The sequence below is a fragment of the Dendrobates tinctorius genome, unplaced genomic scaffold, assembly GCF_039654945.1.
Source record: "Dendrobates tinctorius isolate UK_male_01 unplaced genomic scaffold, ASM3965494v1 ptg000250l, whole genome shotgun sequence".
Lineage (NCBI taxonomy): Eukaryota > Metazoa > Chordata > Amphibia > Anura > Dendrobatidae > Dendrobates > Dendrobates tinctorius.
This window is the reverse complement of record NW_027361917.1, coordinates 61,786,317-61,811,755: the sequence shown is the minus strand read 5'-3', so window position 1 is coordinate 61,811,755 and position 25,439 is coordinate 61,786,317. Positions and strand designations below refer to the sequence as shown.

General features: G+C 45.4%; 1 protein-coding gene across 1 annotated transcript in view; it reads left to right on the top strand.

Annotated features, from left to right (window-relative positions):
• The window catches only part of IGF2R (insulin like growth factor 2 receptor), a 298,648-nt gene that overhangs the window by 110,066 nt on the left and 163,143 nt on the right, over nt 1-25,439 (top strand). The window contains exons 8-11 of the mRNA XM_073557714.1: nt 7,212-7,374; nt 21,778-21,946; nt 23,702-23,805; nt 24,992-25,153. Of these exons, the coding sequence (XP_073413815.1) occupies nt 7,212-7,374; nt 21,778-21,946; nt 23,702-23,805; nt 24,992-25,153 (598 nt within the window). The remainder of the gene's footprint in view (nt 1-7,211; nt 7,375-21,777; nt 21,947-23,701; nt 23,806-24,991; nt 25,154-25,439) is intronic.

Sequence of the window (25,439 nt, the reverse complement as noted above, 5' to 3'; positions counted from 1 at the left end):
TGTGCACTGTCCTCCAGCCCCCTCCTCCCTCTCCCTCACCTGGCTTCATTTCATGGACATTTGAATGGTATAAGTTGAACAGAGCAGGTCAGATGTGACATCATTTGAAGTGACATCTTTAAAGTGTTACATCAGAAATATACCAGACATAGTCCAGAAATCGGTCAGAAGGTAAGAATTACCACTGCTTTCTAATTTTAATTGCGTTTCTTTTCTTACCCTGCTCTTTAACCATGCTTACATTTGCCCTCACCGTTTTTGCACCACTAATCTTCACTCTCCTTCGCTATCCCCAAACCTCTGCACCCTTGAACCAAATAACTATCTCCCCCTCTCTCTTACCCCCCACCTTGATTCATCTGCAAACATACTCCTTAACCTCAGACCTCTCCTACTAAAATACAATACAAGACGATCACTCTCCTTCACCCACCTGCTTTCCCTTTCTCTGCTTCTTCTCACTGCTGTTGACATATCCTCCAATCCTGGCCCCCCTGCCTCATACATCCCACTAATCCTCACCTCTATCTTTCTCACACTAAGAGAAACTACCGCAATCCCTCACACTTAAAACCTGCGCCACTGACCCCCACCCTCCCGCACCCTCTCTCTGGAGCACTTTGGAATGCTCGCTCCGTCTGCAACAAGCTCCACGTGATCCACGACCGCTTTACCTCCCGCAATCTTTCCTTCCTGGCCCTCACTGAGACCTGGCTGACACCCCCTGACACGGCCTCACTGAGTTATGGCGGCCTCCACTTTACCCACACTCCTCGCCTTGGCAACAGACATAGTGGAGTAGTGGGTTTCCTCCTTTCTAAAAACTGCTCCTTCAGTCCTGTCCAACCCCCACCCTCCCTTCTTTCGAGGTTCACTCTGTCAGTATCTACTCTCCCTCTAATCTCCAAATGGATGTCATATACCGACCGCTGGGCTCAGCCACTGCCTTCATCGACCAATTCTCCACCTGGCTCCTCCACTGTCTCTCTGCTGACATCCCCACCATCATCATGAGGGACTTCAACATTCCCATTGACACCCACCAGCCAGCAGCCTCCAAACTCCTGGCGCTTACCTCATCCTTTGGACTTACTCAGTGGTCCTCCACAGCCACCCACACAGACGGACATAAATTAGACCTCATCTTCACCCGCCTCTGTTCCCTACCCAATCTCACAACCTCTCCCTTCCCGCTATCTGACCACCATCTACTCAACTTCTCATTCTTGTCCTTCTCACCTGCCCTCCATGTCCAGCCACAAGCACATCCTCACAGAAACCTCGCACACCTAGACATTCACAGACTCTCTTCTACCTCTGTCTTCCATATCTTCACTCCACAACACAGACAGTGCCACCGCTTTCTACAACGCCACCCTCACAACAGCCATAGACTCAGTCGCCCCTCTCATGCATGGCAAAGTGCGACAAATCAACAGGCAACCCTGGCACAACAACCTCACCAAAAAACTTCGACAAGCATCCAGGGTCGCAGAGCGGCGTTGGAAGACAACACGCCTGCCAGATGACTTCACTGCTTTCAAACAAGCTACACTTGCCTTCAAATCAGCCCTCACCTCTGCTAAACAGACCTATTTTACAAACCTTGTATCTTCATTATCCCACAACCCAAAACAACTGTTCCGCACATTTAACTCTCTCCTCCGCCCACCACTGCCACCTCCAGCTCCCCTCATCTCTGCTGAGGACTTTGCCATCTACTTCAAAAACAAGATCGACCAAACAAGGCAAACCTTTACTGTTCCACCACCCCAACCACTCCACATACCAGACCTCTGCCCTTCCCTAATAACCTCCCTTTCCAACATCACTGAAGGAGAGCTTACTCATCTCCTTTCCAAATCACACCTCACCACCTGTGCACTTGACCCCATCTCTTCCCAACTGCTCCCCAACCTCACTAACACGTTCATTCCAGCCCTAACACATCTCTTCAACCTATCCCTATCTTCTGGTACCTTCCCCTCTGCGTTCAAACATGCCACCATAACACCCATCCGCAAAAAATCAAACCTCGACCCAACTGCTATGCCCAGCTATCGCCCCATATCACTGCTCCCGTTTGCTTCCAAACTCCTTGAACAGCATGTCCATGCTCAACTTTCCTCTCATCTAACTCCCTCCTTGACATCCTCCAATCTGGCTTCCGCCCCCACCACTCCACTGAAACTGCCCTGACCAAAATTACTAATGACTTACAGCCAAAGCTAACACAGACAGTTCTCCATCCTCCTCCTTCTCGACCTGTCCTCGGCCTTCGACACAGTCAACCACTGCCTACTGCTACAGATTCTTTCTTCCCTTGGCATCAAAGACCTTGCCCTGTCCTGGATTGCCTCATACCTTTCTGACCGCACATTCAGTGTTTCCCACTCCCACATTACCTCCTCATCCCGCCCCCTCTCTGTTGGAGTTCCCCAAGGCTATGTCCTGGGGCCTCTAAATTTTTCATCTATACTCTTGGCCTAGGACAACACATAAAGTCCCATGGCTTCCAGTACCACCTGTATGTAGACGACACTCAGATCTACCTCTCTAGCCCAGATGTCACCTCTCTGCTGTCCAGAATCCCAGAGTGTCTGTCATCCATATCCTCCTTTTTCACCTCTCGCTTCGTAAAACTCAATGTAGACAAAACTGAACTCATTATCTTTCCTCCATCTCGAGTTTCTTCCCTACCTGATCTATCTATTAGGGTAAATGGCATCACGCTCTCTCCCGCACCTGAAATCCGCTGCCTTGGAGTAACTCTCGACTCTGCCCTGTCCTTCAAACCACACGTCCAAACTCTTGCCACCTCCTGTCGCCTCCAACTCAAAAATATTTCCAGAATCCGTCCCTTCCTCAGTCCTCAATCTACTAAAACTCTTGTACATGCCCTCATCATCTCCCGCCTTGATTACTGCAACACCCTCCTTTGTGGCCTCCCTGCTCTTGCACCACTCCAGTTTATCCTCAACGCTGCTGCCCGACTAATCCACCTCTCTCCTCGCTACTCCCCTGTCTCTCCCCTCTGTAAATCCCTCCACTGGCTCCCAATTCACCAACGAATCCAGTTCAAACTATTAACACTGACCTACAAAGCCATCCACAACCTATCCCCTCCCTATATCTCTGAACTAATCTCCCAACATCTTCCCTCACGTAATCTTCGATCCTCCCAAGACCTCCTACTCTCCTCCACACTTATTCGTTCCTCACACAACCGCCTCCAAGATTTCTCCCAAATATCCCCTATCCTCTGGAATTCCATGCCTCAATACGTCTGATTATCCACTACCCTCGGATCCTTCAAGCGGAACATGAAAACCCATTTTTTCAGGAAAGCTTACAGCCTGCAATAACCATTCTGCCACCTCACCACCGCCTGAGCCACTGCCTCAAAACCACCAGAGCTGCTGCACCCTACAACCTTCTGTCTCTTCCCCACTATCCCGTAGAATGTAAGTCCGCAAGGACAGGGTCCTCTCCCCTCTGTACCAGTCTGTCATTATAAATTTGTTTACTGTTAATGACATCTATAACTTTGTATGTAACCCCCTTCTCATATACAGCACCATGGAATTAATGGCGCTATATACAGTTGTGGCCAAAATTATTGACACCCCTGCAATTGTCAGATAATACTCAGTTTCTTCCTGAAAATGATTGCAAACACAAATTCTTTGGTATTATCTTCATTTAATTTGTCTTAAATGAAAAAACACAAAAAGAATTGTCCTAAAGCCAAATTGAATATAATTCCAAACCAAACATAAAAAAGAGGGTGGACAAAAGTATTGGCACTGTTCGAAAAATCATGTGATGCTTCTCTAATTTGTGTAATTAACAGCACCTGTAACTTACCTGTGGCACCTAACAGTTGTTGGCAATAACTAAATCACACTTGCAGCCAGTTGACATGGATTAAAGTTGACTCAACCTCTGTCCTGTGTTCTTGTGTGTACCACATTGAGCATGGAGAAAAGAAAGAAGACCAAAGAACTGTCTGAGGACTTGAGAAACCAAATTGTGAGGAAGCATGAGCAATCTCAAGGCTACAAGTCCATCTCCAAAGACCAGAATGTTCCTGTGTCTACCGTGCGCAGTGTCATCAAGTAGTTTAAAGCCCATGGCACTGTGGCTAACCTCCCTAGATGTGGACGGAAAAGAAAAATTGACAAGAGATTTCAACGCAAGATTGTGCGGATGTTGGATAAAGAACCTCGACTAACATGCAAACAACTTCAAGCTGCCCTGCAGTCCGAGGGTACAACAGTGTCAACCCATACTATCCGTCGGCATCTGAATGAAAAGGGACTGTATGGTAGGAGACCCAGGAAGACCCCACTTCTTACCCCGAGACATAAAAAAGCCAGGCTGGAGTTTGCCAAAACTTACCTGAAAAAGCCTAAAACGTTTTGGAAGAATGTTCTCTGGTCAGATGAGACAAAGTAGAGCTTTTTGGGCAAAGGCATCAACATAGAGTTTACAGGAGAAAAAAAGAGGCATTCAAAGAAAAGAACACTGTCCCTACAGTCAAACATGGCGGAGGTTCCCTAATGTTTTGGGGTTGCTTTGCTGCCTCTGGCACTGGACTGCTTGACCGTGTGCATGGCATAATGAAGTCTGAAGACTACCAACAAATTTTGCAGCATAATGTAGGGCCCAGTGTGAGAAAGCTTGGTCTCCCTCAGAGGTCATGGGTCTTCCAGCAGGACAATGACCCAAAACACACTTCAAAAAGCACTAGAAAATGGTTTGAGAGAAAGCACTGGAGACTTCTAAGGTGGCCAGCAATGAATCCAGACCTGAATCCCATAGAACACCTGTGGAGAGATCTAAAAATGGCAGTTTGGAGAAGGCACCCTTCAAATATCAGGGACCTGGAGCAGTTTGCCAAAGAAGAATGGTCTAAAATTCCAGCAGAGCATTGTAAGAAACTCATTGATGGTTACTGGATGCGGTTGGTCGCAGTTATTTTGGCTAAAGGTTGTGCAACCACGTATTAGGCTGAGGGTGCCAATACTTTTGTCTGACCCATTTGTGGAGTTTTGTGTGAAATGATCAATGTTTTGCGTTTTGCTTCATTCTCTTTTGTGTTTTTTTCATTTAAGACAAATTAAATGAAGACAATAATACCAAAGAATTTGTGTTTGCAATCATTTTCAGGATGAAACTGAGTATTATCTGACAGAATTGCAGGGGTGTCAATACTTTTATCCACAACTGTAAATAAATATAATAATAATGAGAGCTGCAGAAGTGTTTGTGATGACACACGTCTCTGCTCCTCTTCACTTCCCTGCTTGTATTCAAGGCAGATGATAGCAGTGAGATTAGTAAGAAGAGAAGGGCTTTGTAAATGTTTCATACAGAGAGAGCCAGGTCTGACCTCCCCGCCTCCAAACTGTGGCGTTTCAGAGGAAATTACGCTTTGAAAAGCTGTTTGAGGCAGGTCCTTGGCAGCTTCTTCTTACCCTTGCCTGACAGGTCTCTTCCCTATGTGAGGTCATACTCATTTGTCTTATACCTTGCCCAGACAGGAAAAAAATGAACCCCTTTCTGACGCAGGACATAGTATTCCGTCCATGTAACCTGGGCTTATTTGACCAAAGAAGGAATATTACGTCTTCATGATCGCCCGCTCACACCGCCGGGTGTCAGCTGACACCCGGTGCTAGGGGGCACACAGGCTAGTACCGCCGGTACGCGGTATAACGTGGGCACATAGCCTAACTCCCATCAGCCTACCCCTGCTGCTGCTAATAGTGACAGCAGGAGCCGCTGCCTGCGCTATGATTGAATGAAAAATTACGGCGTGGGTTCCCGTGTATCTTCTATAACCAGCCAGGCAAAACTCACAGCTGGGGACTGCAACCCTCAGCTGTCCGCTTCATCAAGGTAGGTTATCAAGAACAGAGGGGTCCCCACGCTGTTTTTTTAAATTATTTAAATAAATAAAGAGTAGTGGATAAGTTCAAGTCAAATTATATAATACTGTGTATAATGTTGCCTATTTTAGGTCTAAAATTAGACTTGAATAGACTGCAAAATGTTTGCATATTAAACCAGAATTGTATCAGAAAAAGAAACCCCTAAATCCCTGTTCCCAGGTTTGGTTGAATTCACGGGGCTGTACCTTGACGCACTCTGCTGTCAAAATCTCCAAAGTGGATAACTTCAATAAATAGTACCTATTTTATATGTTTATTTATTTTGTACCCTCCATGTCGTACTGAACAGAAAAGATTGTGACAGGGATTGATAAAGGCCCATATGACAACAGGTTCCTCTCATTCATTGGCTCAACTCTCACATCTCTGCCTTTTATAGTCCGCTTTGCCACTGCTGTGTTCAAATAGTTCCCATTCTGATAAATGTATTTATTTATTTGACTCGCTTATATAGCGCCATTAATTCCACAACGCTTTCGACATTACTGGCACTGTCCCCGATGGGGCTCACGATTTAGATTCCCTATCAGTATGTCTTTCGAGTGTGGGAGGAAACCAGAGAACCCAGAGGAAACCCTCACAAACATGGGGAGAACATACAAACTCCTTGCAGATGTCGTCCTTGGAACTGATTTTCATTTGCAACTCAGTATTTTGGCCATCATCAGCCCCCCATTCAGTATGGCGGCCCCCACAATTACTGACATAAAAACAAAACTTTACTTGCCTCACCCCATTCCCTCAGCGCTGCTTTGATCTGTGCAGTGTGTGTACTGAGGCTTTTGCATAGTTTGCGCAATGTAGTGACATCATTGCACCGAGTTTGACTCATTGGCTTCCTGATCCACCAAGTCTATTCAACAGTATCCATGTCTTGGAGATACATAGCTTACCTCCCCCCACCCCTCCGAATGGCAAGCCCCATAGCTGTGGCGTGGTCTATCGCACTGGACAGTATGCCATACCCTCCGAATCACTGTGGTATGTGAAAGCGTTCCTGAGTTATTGCCACATAAAGTGACACTGGTTAGATTTTAAATATTTGCCCTGGTCAATATTGTGAAGACAGGCTTTGGAATGAAGGGGTGATCCATATAGGAATTTGTGATGCTAAATATACTTATTTAATGTCGTACTTTGCTGTCCATAACAAGAAAAGTTTGCTATGCCTGGTGTTTTTGGTTCTACGAAGAGGCAAGTCGACTTTGGTTGTATGTTTTAAAACTTGTACAAAAGAATTTCATTTTATTGCAGGTTTCTGACCCCAAACTAACTGCAAGCAGCAATTGTCGCTATGAGGTAGAATGGGTTACAGAGAATGCTTGTCACACAGAATACTTGGAAAGTGACAATTGTACACTCATCAACAAGGAAAGGGGAATTTCAGTTGACTTGTCCCCACTTGCAGAAAAATCAGGTAAAACTTAATTTTATCTCTTCAGTTTATTAGTAGAAATCGTTCAGTTGATTGAATTAAATACCATGATAAATTTGGTTTTCTTTAAAGCTCCCAACTAAGTTAACGTTTTAGTTAAAAACTTTAAATGCACTCAATGACCATACATGATTTGTTGCCATGCACAAATAAGTTTCTGGACTGCTCATAGGCTATAAATGCCCAGATCTGCAATATGTATTCTCTTCAGTTTCTAAAACATAATTGCCTAGTTTACAGCCACACATAATAGTTCAGCTTTTGGGGCTGGAAACTGTCAGGCGGAGCCAGAATTCCCATAGAGAATGTTTATTACCATATTTGCCCTCCTGAACACTGTATAGCAATGAACAAGCACTGTGTATACGGTTTAGGAAGCACTGACAGTACTTCCTCCTCCAGACCCAGTGATCATATGATTACTGGTTACAGGAAAGGGAACAGGAGTTGCTGAGTCCTAGGAGATACATTCAGCTCTGCCATGCAGCCATGAGGTTGAATTTGCCTTGTAACTCGGGCTAAGATTCTGCTAGAGTAAATCTGCAATAAAAAAGATTTAATATGTTAAAATACTGCCCACCAGACTCCTGTTACATCTGTTGACAACAGCTAAAAAAATGCTTTGTCCCAATTCATTTGACACCACTGTAGGTCTTTTTTTTTTTTTTTCTTCAACCTATGTAGAAATGATGTATTCAGCCATCGTGTGTGTTTGCCCGCAGCTGTTAACCTGTTAAATGCTGCTGTCAATCTCTGACAGTGGCATTTAACACGTGCCGGCAGGTGGGCACATCATTCCATGCATCCATTGGAACATGATTGACGTGATCGTGGGGTGCCGAAGGGTTGCCATGACAGTTCGAAGCCTGCTGCAGACCTCCGTGCACACATAGGACACTGCTATGTATAGCACAAGCGAGCAATCAGATAATTGCATCAAGTCTCCTTAGGGGACTATTACATTCTGTGAAAAGTTAAACTTTTTTGTTTTAATATTAAAAAAAAAAAAGCAAAAAAAAAAACACACGTTCAAATCACCCCCCCTTTTTGCCCAGTCGATATAATTATAAAGCAGAAAATCTGTGTGGCATCCCGTTGATGGAATGGTCTGCGGGCGTCATGTTACGTTTGCAGTGCCCCTGATGTGCCTAAAAAGTAGAAACTCCCCCAAGTGACCCCATTTTGGAAACTAGACCCCCCAAGGAACTTATCTAGATGTGTGTTGAGCACTTTGAACCCCCAAGTGCTTCACAGAAGTCTATAAACGCAGAGCCGTGAAAATAAACATTTTTTTTTCCACAAAACTAATTTTTTTAGCCCCCAATTTTTTATTTTCCCAAGTGTAACAGGAGAAATTAGACCCCCAAAGTTGTTGTGCAAATTTTCCTGAGTATGCTGATACCCGGGAGCCAGAGCGGGACATAATAGGTATCGGGAGGATGGAGGGGAGGGGGTGCAGATCGTCACAGTAAGATCGTTCTCGTTGCCTATAGCAACCTCAGTGCAGCTTTCAGCATTGAAGCTGATCGGTTGCTATGGACAACTAGAACAGTCTGACACTGAGGCCATCACATGTTTTTGCCATCTGTGTATATATATTGTGAGACAGTGAGTGACCCCTGTTACAGCTAAGGGACGCTGTAGGTTCTCCTCAGGATACACATGGAGGCATAATGTTGATAGTGAGACAGTGACTCTGGCGTCATTGTGAATTGCCGATATGTGTCGCAGCGGAGATCCTCTGCGCTGTAAGCCAGTAGTGTTGCTCTGGGACCTGTAGTCCTACAAGCTTTGTTATTGTTTGTTTACTTTTAAGGGAGGCTTAGGCCCCTGTCACGCATCAGTTTTTTGCCATCAATCACAATCCGTTGGCTCGATGGATCCGTCGCACATTGTGAAAAACTGATGTGATGGACCCTTTTTTTTGATGGCTCCGCTAGTCGGATCTGTCAAAAAAACAAATCCGTCGCATCCTTTTTTTTCATCCGTTTCTTCCGTTTTTTGACGGATCCTTTTTTAAAAACGCCCACAGACAGACAAATCGATAGATAGATAGATATGGGATAGGTAGAATACATAGATATATCTATATTACCCATGGCACCTTCCCAGGCTATGAATATCTGCCCGCAGCTGTCTGCATAGCCTTTACTGGCTATCAAAATAGGGGGACCCCAAAATAAAATGACGTGGGGTCCCCCTATATTTTATAGCCAGAAAAGCTATGCGGACAGCTGCGGGCTAATATTCATAGAGTAGGAAGGGGCCATGGATATGCCCCCCCCCCCCCCGGCTACAAATACCAGCACGCAGCCACCCAAGAAATAGCGCATCTCTAAGATGAGTGTCACGCCACCACTGCATACTCACCCGACCTCCGCTCCCGCGCCACAGCCCCCAGCCGTCCGACAGCCACAGCGGTCCCTGCTGACAGGCTCACGGCCGACAGTGTCTCTTCATGCAATGCGCCATAGGCCGCGCCTCCCTCCTGTTGCTTGTGCTCCGGCAATGCCCTGACCCGGAAGCACCGACGGACCAATGGCAGACCAGACAGGGGCATATCAGGCTGTTCCCCCTTGAGGGAGGCGCCTGATCGTTGTGTTTGCTAGCACACTGGGCCCTGCTTCCTCGTGTGCTCTCTGCAGCCTCGCAGACCTGTCTTCCGTGATTCCTGCAGCAGCCTCTCAGTCCTGCCCTCCGTGGTCCCTGCAGCAGCCCCGCAGTCCAGTACTCTGTGGGTCCTGCTATCTATGCTCCAGTCCTACTCCAGCCTGCCTTCCGTGTTCCTGCTCCGTCCTGCTATCCACGCTCCAGTTCTGCAGTCCTACTCCAGTCCTGCCTCCCGTGTTCCTGCTCCGTCCTGTAGTCTATGCTCCAGTCCTGCAGTCCTACTCCGGTCCAGTCTCCAGTGATCCTGCTCTGTCCTGTTGTCTATGCTCCAGTTCCGCAGTCCTACTCCGGTCCTGTCTCCTGTGATCCCGCGTCATCCTGCTATCCCTGGTCCGGTCCTGCAATCCTACTCAGACTCTACCTCCCATAGTCTCGCACTCCTACTCCAGTCCGTTCTGAGCCTCCCCTCTCGGTACCGGCTATCATGGTACCCAAACCCCTGGGCCTGCTCCTAACGATCCCTGTATAGGGGTCGGCTCCACCTGGCAGCTCGCCCGGGGCCCCTCGGTGTCACGGACCAGAGGGTCCACTCCTGGAGATTTGCCTCACCTGACCAGCCGTGGTAACAGTACGATCAGATCATGGACTCCGCCGGTACTTCTGCTGCTACCCAAAAGGAGTTGCTCTTTTTGCGGGAGAATCAGGGACGCATCATGTCTGTCATGAAGTCTATGGACACCTGTTTGTCGGCCCTGCAGGTGGCTGATCCTGGAAATGCCACTCAACTGACCAGTCTTCAACAGGAGCTGGGTCAGCAACGAGATGCTCAAGCCCATATTTTGAGGTACATGGCCTCCGTTGATAGTTGCCTGTCGGTCCTCCAGTCTGCCGCCGCGATCCCGACTTCTCCCCCCCATGTCTATAGCTCTCCCGGCACCCCACCTCGGTTTACTGGTGATCTCAAGCTCTGCAGGGGGTTCTTAAATCAGTGTAGCTTCCATTTTGAATTGTTGCCTCAGCAATATCCCTCTGACCGGGCCAAAGTGGCCTTCATTATGACCCATCTGGAGGGAGAGGCCCTGTCTTGACTGAACCCTCTCTGGGAATGGGACGACCCCGTTGTCTCGAGTCTTCCAGTCTTCTTGGATACTTTTAACAGGGTTTTCGGTGAGCCGGGTCGGTTAGCCTCTCACCAAGTCTCTTTTTAACCTACGTCAGGGTTCTCTCATAGTCGGGCAATTCGCGATCCGCTTTCGCACTCTCTCTCCTCTGAGCTCGGCTGGAATAACGCGGCTTTTGTAGGGGCTCGGGAGTCAGCGAGAGACAGGAGGTCCACTAGACCAGCCTCCCTCTCCACCCGGTCTGCTAGTCCCCGTCCTGCTGTGTCCTCTTCTCCCTCCTCGGTCGAATCCATGCAGGTAGATCGCCTCAAATTGGCCGAGTTGCGTCGGAGAGAGAGGCGGGCACAAGGCCTATGCCTCTATTGTGGAGGTTCATCACACTTTGTCCGCACCTGTCCAGAGAAATCGGGAAACTTCTCCACCTAGGTCAGGTAAGAGAGGCCTCCCTAGGTGCTAATGATTCCTCTCAACCTCTTACTATATCTGTTATTGTGGTTTCAGGGGAGAGACGTGGGTCCGAGGTGGCCTACGTGGATTCGGGCTCGGCAGGTAATTTAATCCGGCGTGAATTGGTGGACAAATAACAAATTCCCGTGGTTACCCTATGTAACCCTCGCCTGATTGCTGCAGTGGATGGCAAACCGCTACAGGAGACCGTCACCTTGGTCACTGAGGAAGTGGAGTTGCAAGTCGGAGCCTTACATCGAGAGAAGATAGCCTTTTACGTTTTGCCCAAACTCTCCCATGGGATTCTACTCGGTCTTCCATGGTTAAGGACTCATCAGCCTGTTCTCGACTGGTCTTCAGGGGAGATACTCCTCTAGGGGGCGCCCGTGCCAAGCTCGCTGTCTGACTCCTGTCCGTCTGGCGGCCGCTCCTCGGCCACCTCCAGACCTTCCGGGTCTTCTTTCAGCCTACAGTTCCTACGCTGATGTCTTTGATAAGAAGGAAGCGGAGGTTCTTCCTCCACACCGGCCTTTTGACTGCCCAATTGAGCTAATCCCCGGTTCAACCCCCCCAAGGGGCAGAATCTACCCCCTGTCTCCCGCAGAGACCGTAGCCATGTCCGAGTACGTCCAGGAGAACCTCGCCAAAGGCTTTATACGGAAGTCCTCCTCGCCTGCGGGAGCCGGGTTTTTCTTAATCAAGAAAAAGGACGGATCTCTACGGCCGTGCATTGACTATAGGGGCTTGAACGAGATTACCATCAAGAACAGGTATCCTCTTCCACTCATTCCGGAGCTGTTTGACCATCTCAGAGGGGCCCGGGTCTTCTCCAAGCTAGACTTCAGGGGAGCCTATAATCTGGTCCATATCCGCGCTGGTGTCGAGTGGAAGACGGCTTTCAACACTCGAGACGGCCATTTCGAGTACCTGGTCATGCCCTTTGGTCTCTGCAATGCTCCTGCGGTGTTTCAAGAGTTCGTCAACGAGATTTTCCGGGCCCTCTTGTACTCCTGTGTGGTCGTGTACTTGGACGACATCCTCGTCTTCTCTCCGGATATCACGTCCCACAGAAAGTGTTCGCCTGGTGTTACAGCGTCTTCGGGAGAATCGCTTGTATGCTAAGATAGAGAAATGTCTCTTTGAACAAACCTCTCTGCTGTTTCTGGGATACATTATCTCCGACGCTGGATTAAGGATGGATCCTGAGAAGTTCATTGCCATTCTCAAATAGCCCCGTCGGAGTAAGGGCGATGCAGCGGTTTCTTGGAGTCGCCAATTATTACAGGCAATTCATTTCTCACTTTTCCGCAATAACCAAACCTATTTCTGCTCTCACCCGTAAAGGGACAACTCCCAATGCTTGGACTACTGAGGCGGAGGAGGCCTTTCAGACCTTAAAATGGGCTTTCTCCACGGCCCCGGTGTTGCATCGTCCCGAGAGTAACCGACCCTTTGTACTCGAAGTGGATGCTTCCTCAACAGGTGCCGGGGCAGTATTGTCCCAGAGATCCGCCTGCGGTCGTCTGCATCCCTGTGGCTTCTTTCTAAGGCCTTCTCTCCATCCGAGTGTAACTACTCGATCGGCGACCGGGAACTCTTGGCCATAAAATTGGCCCTGGAGGTGACTGTCCATGCCTTTGTAATTTTCTCTGATCACAAGAACTTGGCCTATCGCCAGTCTGCCTAGAGACTCAATCCTCATCAGGCCAGATGGTCCTTTTTTTTTTTTTTTGCCCGATTTGACTTCAAGCTCCGTTTTTGCCCTGGCAACAAGAACACCAAAACCGACGCTCTGTCCAGGATCTTTCAGCCAAACGAAACAGTGGAGGAACCTTCGTACATTATTGACCCCACTAGAATCATCACAGTGGCTCCAGTGAACTGGCTTTCTCCACCTCCTGGCAAGACTCTTGTGCCTGAAAACCTCAAGCGAAAGGTCCTTCTATGCGGGCACTCCTCCAGACTGGCCGGCCATGCCGGAACTAAGAAGACGCTTGCCCTTATCACGCGTCACTACTGGTGGCCCATGCTTCGTCAAGATGTGCTTGATTTCGTGGCCTCTTGTCCCTCCTGTGCTAAAAACAAAGTGCCATGACGACTTCCATCCGGCTTGTTGCTTCCGTTACCTGTCCCTGCGGTTCCTTGGGAACACATTGCCATGGATTTCATCACCGACCTACTCCATTCTTCCGGTTGTACAATCATCCTCGTGGTGGTGGACCGTTTCTCCAAGATGGCCCACTTCATCCCTCTGCCCGGTCTACCCTCGGCTCCTGACTTGGCCAAAGTTTTCACCCATCAGATCTTCAGAGTCCATGGACTACCGCAACGTATTGTGTCTGTCTGACAGAGGGGTTCAGTTCACCTCCAAGTTCTGGCGGGCACTTTGTAAGCTCATGAACGTTTCCCTCGACTTCTCCGCTGCCTACCATCCACAGTCCAACGGGCAGGTGGAGCGTACCAACCAGACGTTGACTGGGTACCTACACCATTTCTCCAACGCCTACCAGAACTACTGGGTTGACTTAGTCCCCTGGGCAGAGTTTGCCTATAACAACCATACTGGTGAGTCCGCGGCCAAGTCTCCGTTTTTCATTGCGTTTGGCAGACATCCTGGTGTTCCTCTTCCGGTAACCCCTGCCTCCGAGGTACCAGCGGCAACATCTTGTCCTCTGAATTTTCCAAGATCTGGGCTGAAACCAACACGTCACTCGAGGGCCTCTGATCGGATGAAAAATTATGCTAACAAGAAGAGATTGGATTCCCCACCGTATCGTATCGGGGACAAAGTCTGGCTCTCGTCCAAATTTATCCGGTTGAAACTGCCTTCTTACATGTTGGGTCCGCGTTACATCGGTCCGTTTGAAATTCTTGGACTTATCAATGTAGTTGCCTACAAATCGAGGTTGCCTGCTTCGCTCCGGGTCCCGAACACCTTCCACGTCTCTCTCCTGAAACCTGTGGTACTGAATCGCTTCCATTCCGTGTCTGATCCTGTTTCTCAGCCGGTTGGTACTGATGATGTCTTTGAGGTGGAGGACAGCATCGCCATGAAAAAGGTTAGAGGTGGGACTACTTTTCTTATTGACTGGAAGGGCTTTGGTCCTGAGGAGAGATCCTGGGAACTTTGGGAGAATATCAATGCTCCCCATATCCTCAAGAGATTTTTTGCTAATCTCAGGGGAGGGTGGCTTAGGGGAGGGGGTACTGTCACGCCACCATTGCATACTCACCCGACCTCTGCTCCCACGCCGCAGCCCCCCGCCGTCCGACAGCCACGGCGGTCCCTTCTGACAGGCTCACGGCCAACGGTGTCTCTGCATGCAATGCGCATGCGCCATAGGCCGCGGCCGCGCCTCCCTCCTGTTACTTGTGCTCCGGCAATGCCCTGACCCGGAAGCACCGACGGACCAATGGCAGACCAGACAGGGGCATATCAGGCCGTTCCCCCTTGAGGGAGGCGCCTGTTCGTTGTGTTTGCTAGCACACTGGGCCCTGCTTCCTCGTGTGCTCTCTGCAGCCTCGCAGTCCTGCCCTCCGTGGTCCCTGCAGCAGCCTCACAGTCCTGCCCTCCGTGGTCCCTGCAGCAGCCCCGCAGTTCGGTACTCCGTGGGTCCTGCTATCTATGCTCCAGTCCTACTCCAGTCCTGCCTTCCGTGTTTCTGCTCCGTCCTGCTATCCACGCTCCCAGTTCTACAGTCCTACTCCAGTCCTGCCTCCCGTGTTCCTGCTCCGTCCTGCTGTCTTTGCTCCAGTTCTGCAGTCCTAATCCGGTCCAGTCTCCAGTGATCCTGCTCGGTTCTGTAGTCTATGCTCCAGTCCTGCAGTCCCTACTCCGGTCCAGTCTCCAGTAATCCTGCTCTGTCCTGTTGTCTACGCTCCAGTCCTGCAGTCCTACTCTGGTACTGTCTCCAGTGATCCCGCTTCATCCTGCTATTCCTGGTCCGGTCCTGCAGTCCTACTCGGACTCTACCTCCCATAGTCTCGCACTTCTACTCCAGTCTGTTCTGAGCTGCCCCTCTCGGTATCGGCTATCGTGGTACCCGAACCCCTGGACCTGCTCCTAACGATCCCTGTATAGGGGTCGGCTCCACCTGGCAGCTCGCCCGGGACCCCTCAGTGCCACGGTCCAGAGGGTCCACTCCTGGAGATTTGCCTCACCTGACCAGCCGTGGTAACAATGCGCCAATCCTGGCACTTAGCCCCTCCCTTCCCACTGCCGTGTAGCGGTGGCATATGGGGTAATAAGGTGTTAATGTCACCTTGCTATTGTAAGGTGACATTAAGCCCGGTTAATAATGGAGAGACATCAATAAGAAGCCTATCCATTATTAATCTTAATACAGGTTTAAAAAACCCACAGACATAAGAATAAAATATTTTAATGAAATAAAACACAACACATTTTTTCAAAATTTTTATTTTACGCCTATCCAAATTCAGCGCGCTGATCTGAGTCATCCTTGTTGAGATGCTGCAGCAGCTGGATTTTGTAAGGGTGCCATTTGTGAGTAGCTAATATCCGCCTAAGGGATGTTAAACTGATACCCGGTCGGCATGCTGAATTTGCAGAAAGGGCAAAACAAAAATTTGTCCAGGACCCTCAGTTTACACAGCACATTATGTTCCGTGATGAAGCAAACTTTTTTGGGTGGGCCATTTATATGGATACCCCTAAATAAAATGGGAATGGTGAGAGTTTTCTTGCATAGGGTGTCTTGCATTGAAATCTGGTGCAATGACCCGCGTTCACCAGACATCAACACAATTTCTATGTGCTCCTCATGTGTTAACCTCTGCGACATGTCAATGGCTGTAAACAAAGAGAAACTTTTAAATAACTCCTGAAAGAATAAAGATACGTTAAAACCAAGCACACCCTTGTTTTTCTTGTGAAATTCGCAATAAGTTTGATGTGTCACATGACCCTCTTCACATTGGAAAAAATAAAGTTGGATCCAAAATGGCTGACTTCAAAATGGCCGTCAAGGTCACCACCCATCTTGAAAAGTTTCCCCCTCCCATATACTAATGTGCTACAAACAGGAAGTTGATGTCACCAACCATTCCCATTTCATTTAGGTGTATCCATATAAATGGCCCACCCTGTATATATACATAATATATAAATTCACTTATTAGATTTCTGATAAGTGTGATCTGATTTACTAAGAGTCCTAATACTAAGGACTATTTTTTAAAAAGCCGCCAATCTGTTGGGCCAGTAAATCCAAAAGCTAAGAAAACAAAACTGTCTCAAACAGTTGAGACAAGTGAACAGTGCAAATCCCGTCTTGAAAGGAAACTGATGAATCAAAGGCAGCTGAAACATCTGAACAATGGGAACGTTGTCTTCAGGAGAACCGGATGAGATAGGCTGAATCACATAGCCAGGTCGGCTTAACCATATAGTGAACATGATAAATGAATAAATAACCCAAAAATTGTGAAAAAAAGCAAGCTATCAAATGACTATGTGGATGGAAAAATAAAAAAGGCTCTTGGAAGAAGAGGAGGTAAAAAAAAAAAAAAAAAAAAAAGCAACCCATGGGTGAAGGGGTAATGAGATCTCAAGATATGCCGCACAAAAACCGCCGCGGAAAAATAGGTGCGGTTTCTGGGAAGGGATTCAGGTTTTTGTGCAGAAATTTTCTGCAACGTGTGCACATACCCTTAGATGTAGCAGAATTCTGATGGCTAAGCCTGCCCACACCAGTGCATGGTATATTGACAGCGATCTGCTTATCAGAGTAGGAGGCGTAATCAATCCAGCAGGAACATGAGGTCTAGTTCAGGAAGCGATAATGTCCATGTGATAAACCTTCATTACAAGTAAACATCAGTACTCAGCCCAATAAATGACGCATCACTGTTTTAACCAGAGGCGTAGCTAGAGTTTTGGGGCGGGGGGTAGGTTGGGGTAGCAACTTCTGAGTGGTAACTAATTACCGTAATATTAAGTGAGACATTTAGTTCAACTGGACCATTACATGAAAAAGTATAGTAAATATCAATAGGCCATAGTGGATAAAGTAAATTGCAATATACCATGATATAATATGGTATAATTAATAAGATCAAATAGTTTTTTACTTTGTTATCCTATATTACTAACACTTAATATAAGTATATATATATATATATATATATATATATATATATATATATAGCTATTGTAATGATCCCAATTCTTATAAGAACAGCCAAGCCAGATGCTGAGCAGTTAGATGTAAGCATACAATAGTTACCACTTCATATATGTGTAAGGTATATTTTTTTCAGTCAATATTTATATATATTTTGTTTTTATTTTTTTACTCATGTGTTGTGCAATCATGTATTTTAATTATGCTTTGTGATTAATTCCCTAACCAAGTATCCCTGATTACAACCTTATAGAGGCCTTATAGGCCTCTATGTAGTATAATACACTCCCCCATAGGCCTACATACAGTATGCATTCCCAATAAAAAAAATACAATACTCACCAGTCACCTCTTGTCTTCGTTCCCTTGCTGCTCCGCATGCACACTCATCAATGCACAGCGGTCACCGTGTCCTGACGTAATCGCCCGATGTCCGTGTCATTGACGTCAGGCACAGAGGGGGAATAATGGGACAAGGAGCGTATCACTCCCTGTCTCATTGCTTTCAACTGTATCGGCATCCAGCCAATAGTTGAACGTGCGTTGATGGGTAGGAGGCCTGGTGCTTTTGCTCAAGGTCCCCATAGCGGCCAGGTGGCAGAGCAGGGAGAGCTAGTTTTCCTGCTCTGAAGCAGATTGTAAGTTGTATGGGCGCAATGCGCACGCCAATACAATTACAGTAGTGTGGCTTCAGGAGGGCACCTCAGAGCATGGGGCCTGAGGTTACCGCCCCCCGTGCCCACCCAGTAGCTACAGTAATGGTTTTAACCCCTACATCATGCTGTCTTCAGATAACACAGCAAAAGCCAGCTGACATATCTTTTATCTTCACCAGCACAGTCCATCATCAACACAACCATTCATTGATTGTAGCAGTAATGACTATGTACAGTCTTGCTCATCATTATTGGCGCCCCTGAAGTTTAAGTACATAATATAGAATATTTCCTGAATTAAAAGAATCAAGTGAAACCATTTTTGGTATAGAGCACTCGTGTTAAATACAAAAGAGCAAATGATAAAAAATAATTTAAAAAAAAGACCAATGGGAGGGAAAAATAGAAAAACCTAAAGCTCGCTGTGACAATGGTATTGGCACCCATTACATTAAATTAGCATATAAAACACATTTTGACTCAACTGTGGTAAATCAGAAATGAGAATCGGTGTTTTAAAAAGACACATGGTAGGTATGCCCTGTTCCTTTGCCATAATGATGAAGACACATGAGCTGTCTGAGGAAATCAGAACTGCTATTAGCAAACACAAGATTTCCAAAGGGTATAAGGTCATCTCCAAAGACCTTGGTATCCCAGTTTTATTAGTGTGCAGTGTTATTAAGAAGTTTGCCATATATGGAACCGTCAACCTCCATGGATGTGGAGGAAAGAGGAAAATTGACAAGAGATGTCTTCGAAGGTTGGTGCAAACAGTGGAAAAAAACACCACGTCAAACATCCAAAGACCTGAAGGCCAACTTGGAACAGTCTTAGGTCATGGTTTCAACAAATACCATACATCGCACAATAAACCAAGCAAAGGTTTATGGGCGATGGTCATGGAAAAAAACATTGCTGAAGAAAAGACAAAAAAAGGAACGACTAATCTTTGCCATAAAGTATCTTGACAAACAACAATCCTTCTGGGAAAATGTTCTGTGGACAGATGAAACAAAAATAAAACCTTTTTGGCAATGCAAAGCAACAGTTTGTTTACAGATGGCGCAATGAAGCTTATAGGGATGCCGATAGATGCTTATAGATGCCGATACAGTTGAAAGCAATGAGACAGGGAGTGATACGCTCCTTGTCCCATCATTCCCCCTCTGTGCCTGACGTCAATGACACGGACATTGGGGCGATTACGTCAGGACATGGTGACTGCTGTGTACAAAAAGTACACCCTACCAACAGTTAAGCATGGTGGATTATCCATAATTCTGTGGGGTTGCTTTGCTCTGTTTGGTGCTGGAGGCCTTGACCGTATCACAGGAATCATGAAATCAGAGAATTATCAAGAGATTTTGGAGTGAAATGTCCTACCCAGTGTAAGAAAACTTGGTTTGAGTCGAAGATCATGGGTCGTCCAGCAAGAAAAAAATCCATAAATATACAGGAATGGTTAAAAAAAAAAAAAAAAAAAAAAAAAATGGTTTTAAAATGGCCAGCAATGAGTCTTGACCTCAATCCCATTGAAAATCTTTGGGGTGAGCTGAAAGCTGTCAATGGGAAAAAGAACCCTGCAAACATTCAAGAGCTTGAACAAACTACAAAGAAAGAGTGTGAGAAAATCACAGCTTAGAAGTGCAAGAAGCTTGTCGATGGCTGCAAGAAACTTTTAGAGGCTGTCATCAATGCTATCACTATTTCTCTTTTAAAAGTTTTTTTTTTTTAACTTTTCACTGTATTTGTTGGTCCTACTAAAGGAACTGACCTGGGTCTTGACAACTCATCGGCTCCCTGCAATCATGACCTGAATGAAGCGTCCCCTTGCCGGCACTCTGTTAATGCATTTAACACGTTAACATCTGCGACTCGAGCTCCACTTGGTATGTTAAGGTACTGTCACACTTGGCGATGTACCAGCGATCCCGACCAGCGATATGACGCGGTCAGGATCGCTGGTACATCGCTAAGTGGTCGCTAGTGAGCTGCCACACAGGCAGATCTCACCAGCGACATCGCAGGGGTCGGGAGTCGCTACTTACCTGTCAGACGAGGCGATCCTGACGTCCGCACGCGTCGCTCGTCGTCACAGCAGGAAGCCCCAGCAGGAAGCTGACGACGAGAAACAGTCCAGGACGTTCTCGCGCGATCAGCGACAACCAGCGGGGGAGCCGGTCGGGTGTAAGTATCAGACATAGGGCTATCGCTAGCAATATCACTATAATGTCACAAAAACCAGTGACGTTATAGCGATAGTGCTAGCGATATCGCTTAGTGTGACAGGCCCTTTAGAGGCAGATGGTGGCTGAATATCACAACCAGGAAAGATGTGGGTTCAGCTTCTGAGTCAGTTTTAAAATAAGGGAGCTGGCATATGACGTAACTGTACATCATATGTCGGTATTCGGTTAAAGAGGAACTGTTTTTTTTTTTTTGTTTTTTTTTTCCCTTTTATTTCATAAATGAATATTTCATGGAAAAGCAAGCAACTGTGTAACATGTTATTAGAAAAGTCTTCATCTTTCTCCTCTTGGACTCGATTATTTTGAAATTCTTGATTCACGAGTAAAATCTGTATTTGGTGAAAACAGAATGTTACATTACCGAGCAAGGAGATGGCAGCTCTTCCGTATAGAATTTTATGTACACGGGAGTGAGTGGAAGAGCCTGGAGCTCTGCCTCCAGTCCTCCATTCTCCCTCACCCATTCTAAATAAAATTTTATCAGTAGCGTGTGTATGTGTGTGTGTATATATATGTGTGTGTGTGTGTGTGTGTGTGTGTGTGTATGTGTGTGTATATATATATATATATATATATATATATATATATATATATATATATATATATATATATATATATATATAATACAATACAGGGTGGTCAGAAAATAGCATTTATTTTGATTTATATATAAAATTATATTCACTAATAAAAGCATAACATTGACAATTAAATTTTATTCTGAACAATAATACAAAAGCCCTTAAATTTTATCAACGCAGGTGCTCAAACTGTTTTCCATCACAATTTGCACAGGTTTGAAGTCTGCCTCTTACGCGTCGACAAACATTTTTGCACAAGTCTCTTTGGGTATTAATTTCTTGAAATGCATCTCTTATGTAATTTTTGAAATCACTGCCACTTTTTGGTTTTCGACTATAAACTTTGTCCTTGAGTACTACCCAAAAGAAAAAAATCCATTGAGGTCAAAGCTGGTGAACGTGCCTGCCAATCCATTTATTAGGAAATGTTTCATTACCCTATTACACATACTGTCCACCTACTTTTGGACCACCCTGTATATATAACAAATCGCGCCTGGGAACCAAGATTTTCTAAAAGAAAATTTTCTTAATTTTATTGAAATGATAATTACAATTTGCTTTTCTTGTAGGAAACCCTTACCATACACAAGACCCAAACAGTGAATATACTTATTACCTCAACGTGTGTGCTAAGATATCAGTAGGTGGATGTGCAGGTGACACTGTTTCTTCTTGCCAAAAGAAAATGTCAAATACCCTTTCTAAGTCTGCAGGTTCCTATCAAAACCAGACTCTCCGGTAAGCTATATATACATGTTACCCCCTACTAAGATCATCTTCCATTACTAGGATTGATTGGTTTAGCTGAACATATTAGATATTTTTCAAGTTATGAGACATCTATCATTTATTATTTTTTGTAAAGATGGATATTATCTGACATTTCCTGCAAATTGGTTGTGAACCAGACCCCTCTGCCGCATATACATGATGCCTAAAGTGAGGGACATTTTTAATTTTATAAATGTGCCCCTGCTATTTACTGTGTAATGGCTGTGTCTGACCATACAGGAACATGATCACACCACAGCTCCTGGGCAGGGGAGGAAGCAAAAGAGTATACAGACATTATCGCATGGGATCACAGCTGATTATTTCTGTGAGGTAAACATTGCTTAAATGCAAACAGGAAAATGTTTTGCCTCACAAAAAGAATTATTATTATTATGCATTTATATAGCGCCATTTATTCCATGGTGCTTTACATGTGAAAAGGGGAAATATAGACAAGTATAATAAACATGTGTAAGACAAGGGACACACAAGTACGGAAGGAGAGAGGACCCTGCGCGCGAGGGCTCACAGTCTACAGGGATGGGTGAGGAATACAGTAGGAGATGGTAGAGCAGGTCGTGCGGTGGTTCAGTAGACCGAGGATCATTGCAGGCTGTAATCCCATTATATTCTGTCTGTATACTGTTTTGCTTCCACCCTTTTTTTCATATACACAAATTTTTTCATTAGTGTTTCGTCAGTGTCCGGTTTTACCATCACTGTTTAATCAGTGATTTTCAGATATAGATAAATTGCAAAGATTCTCCTACTCATTTCAGTGTTAATCACGGACAGCACATGGACTGCACACTGATATGCCATCCATGTGCTGTCTGATTTTCATCGACGCGTAAACTGAACATATCTCAGTTACATGTGAACAGCTCCATAGATTAGAATTAAGTGTTCAGTCCATGTAAACAACAATTATAACACGTACATGAAAAACGGACGTCTGAATGAGACACAAGTCCATGGGTACTGCCAGTTTTTAAAGTCTCACTTTCAGTTTCTTGTCAGATAGTTTGTGCCTTTCAAGTTGCCATATGAGCACCTATAAACAAGTGTTTTTGTTAGTAATGCAAGTTTTATTTCTCGTCACTTCAGCACACAGCAACCCTAATCTGTCTACAATTTCTGGCTTGAAATGTAGTAATACAATTTTTGAAATCTGTTGACAGATTTGCTTTATACAATTGGCATACATTTTTAAATAGATTTGTTAGACGTCATAAGACTGCTTTACTTAAAAAATCCATGTCAGAATTGATAATTCTTTGTAAAAGTTGATTTTCTATCTCAACACATGTGACCTGATTGACAAGCATCCCAGTGTCCATTCTCCATGCTGCTGAGATCTCACCTTGCTCAGTACAAGATGCAGCTGTCAAGTCAGGCTGGGTAGGTGGACAATGAATATGCTTGGAGACATCATGAGCTTTCACTTTTCTGTTTGACTCCTAAAATGGTAATTTTAATTTTCAGGGCTATATATCTATTCTGACATGGATTTTCCAACTATTTACCCTTATTTCTTTAGATCTAGAAGATCTATTTGATAATGTATTTAGAATGTTGTCAAACCTGGTGGCAGATTAGCTTAGTCAATGTTTGTCAATGGCGTTTTGATGAGTATTTGTATTCTAGCCATGTGGGTTTCTTCTTATGTGTGTCCATTGTTTATTGGAATTCTTTCTTAACCATCTTTTTTCCCTACAGATATTCTGATGGTGACATAACGTTAACATACCCAGGTGGAGAAATTTGCAGCTCTGGTTTCCAGCGTATGACTGTTATTAATTTCATATGTAATGAGACTGCAGGTAAGAGAACCCGAAGCTGTCTTGTTCTTGCTAGAATGATAAAAGGGTTATAGAGTAGACCTGAGCAAATTGTTGCCCACAGGTCACAGCCGGCCTTTTGGCTGTTCCTACGGACGAGGACAGCCAAAGAGCTGGAAACAGTGACGGTACTGCCCATGAGTTGAGAGACCTGGTGCCAATCAGGACCGTGATCCCTCTCCTCCCTTAAAGGGATCCTGTCAGCAGGATTGTGCTCAGTAACCTACAGTCAGTGTCAGGCCTGCGCTGTAATACTGAATAAAATGATACCTTGGCTGATGAAATCCATCTTGTGGTTGTTGTTTAATCTTTATTTTCAGTTTTGACTTAATTATATGCTCGTGCTCCTGGACGGGCTTGTGGGGGAAATAATGATTTCAGGGAGTCTGTTGACTCCAAAGGATTGAACTAGCCAAGCACTGGGTAGATGCCCCATGTGTACCGCTACCCTTAATGGCTTTCTTACCACCAGAGGGCAGTGATACACAAGGGGCAATTTGCATACCTCCTTTTTGACATCCTTTTTATATTAATATTGGGTATATTTGCTGCACATATTTTTTTCTGTTTGCAATGTACCTCACTTATGTTTCCGGGTATTTATTGATCATGTTCTATGGTTTATCTTAGAGCAATTTTTGACTAAATGTTCACGTACATATGCTTATATTTTTATACTTGGTAAGGCTGTTGCCCTTTTTCACTTTTTTCCAGGTCTTCTGTTCTATTGGTTATTTCATTGGAATAAAAGGCTTTATATGATTACTGATGTGTTAGGGGGTGGGCAGCTGTGTTGTGTTGACACTACTTTATAACAGTCATTTGGGTTTTTTTTGCATTTGCTTATAAATGTTCTGTCCGGTCTGTGATTCCTCCGTTGCAAGAGATTTTTTTTTTTTATAAAGTGTTTTTTTTTTTTGTTTTTTTTTGTTTACCCACATTGTTAATCTCCATGTTTCTTGTGCTCTATTTCTTCTAGTGCAGTGATATTGCTGGTCTTCCCCCTACCTGTACCTATAAACCAATGATTACTTTCAGTTTGCAGTACACATGCAGGGAGGGTCAAAGTCGAGACTTTCACATGACTTCTTCCTTATCTGATAGAATGTATGTAACGGAAAATATTCCATTAATAGCTATCTAAATATATTGTATATTTTTTTTCAAGTGAATGCTGGAAAAGGGGTTCCTGAATTTGAGAGTGAAGCGGACTGTACTTATTTCTTTTCTTGGCAAAGCAAATATGCATGTCTGAAAAAGAAGGACGACGTGTGCTATGTGGAATCTAAGAAGAAGCAATACAACTTGTTTAATTTGATACGCACTTCTGGTAAGAGAATCCCAACTGTTTTGTACCATTACTGTAGTCTCATGCATAGAATAAAAGATTTGCTGATCAGACTGTCAACTTAAAGGGAATCTGTCACCCCATTTATTCGGACTCCCATGACAGCACCACGAGAGAGGGGGATCCGCCCTTTAGGAACAGGAAACCTACAGATACAAAAGGGCGGCACCTCTCCCACGCATCAGTTGGTTTCCTGTTCCTGAGGGAATGGGATCCTACAGAAGACCGGATCCCAGGACCGGCCGGCCGATACAGGTAGCGAGGGGGT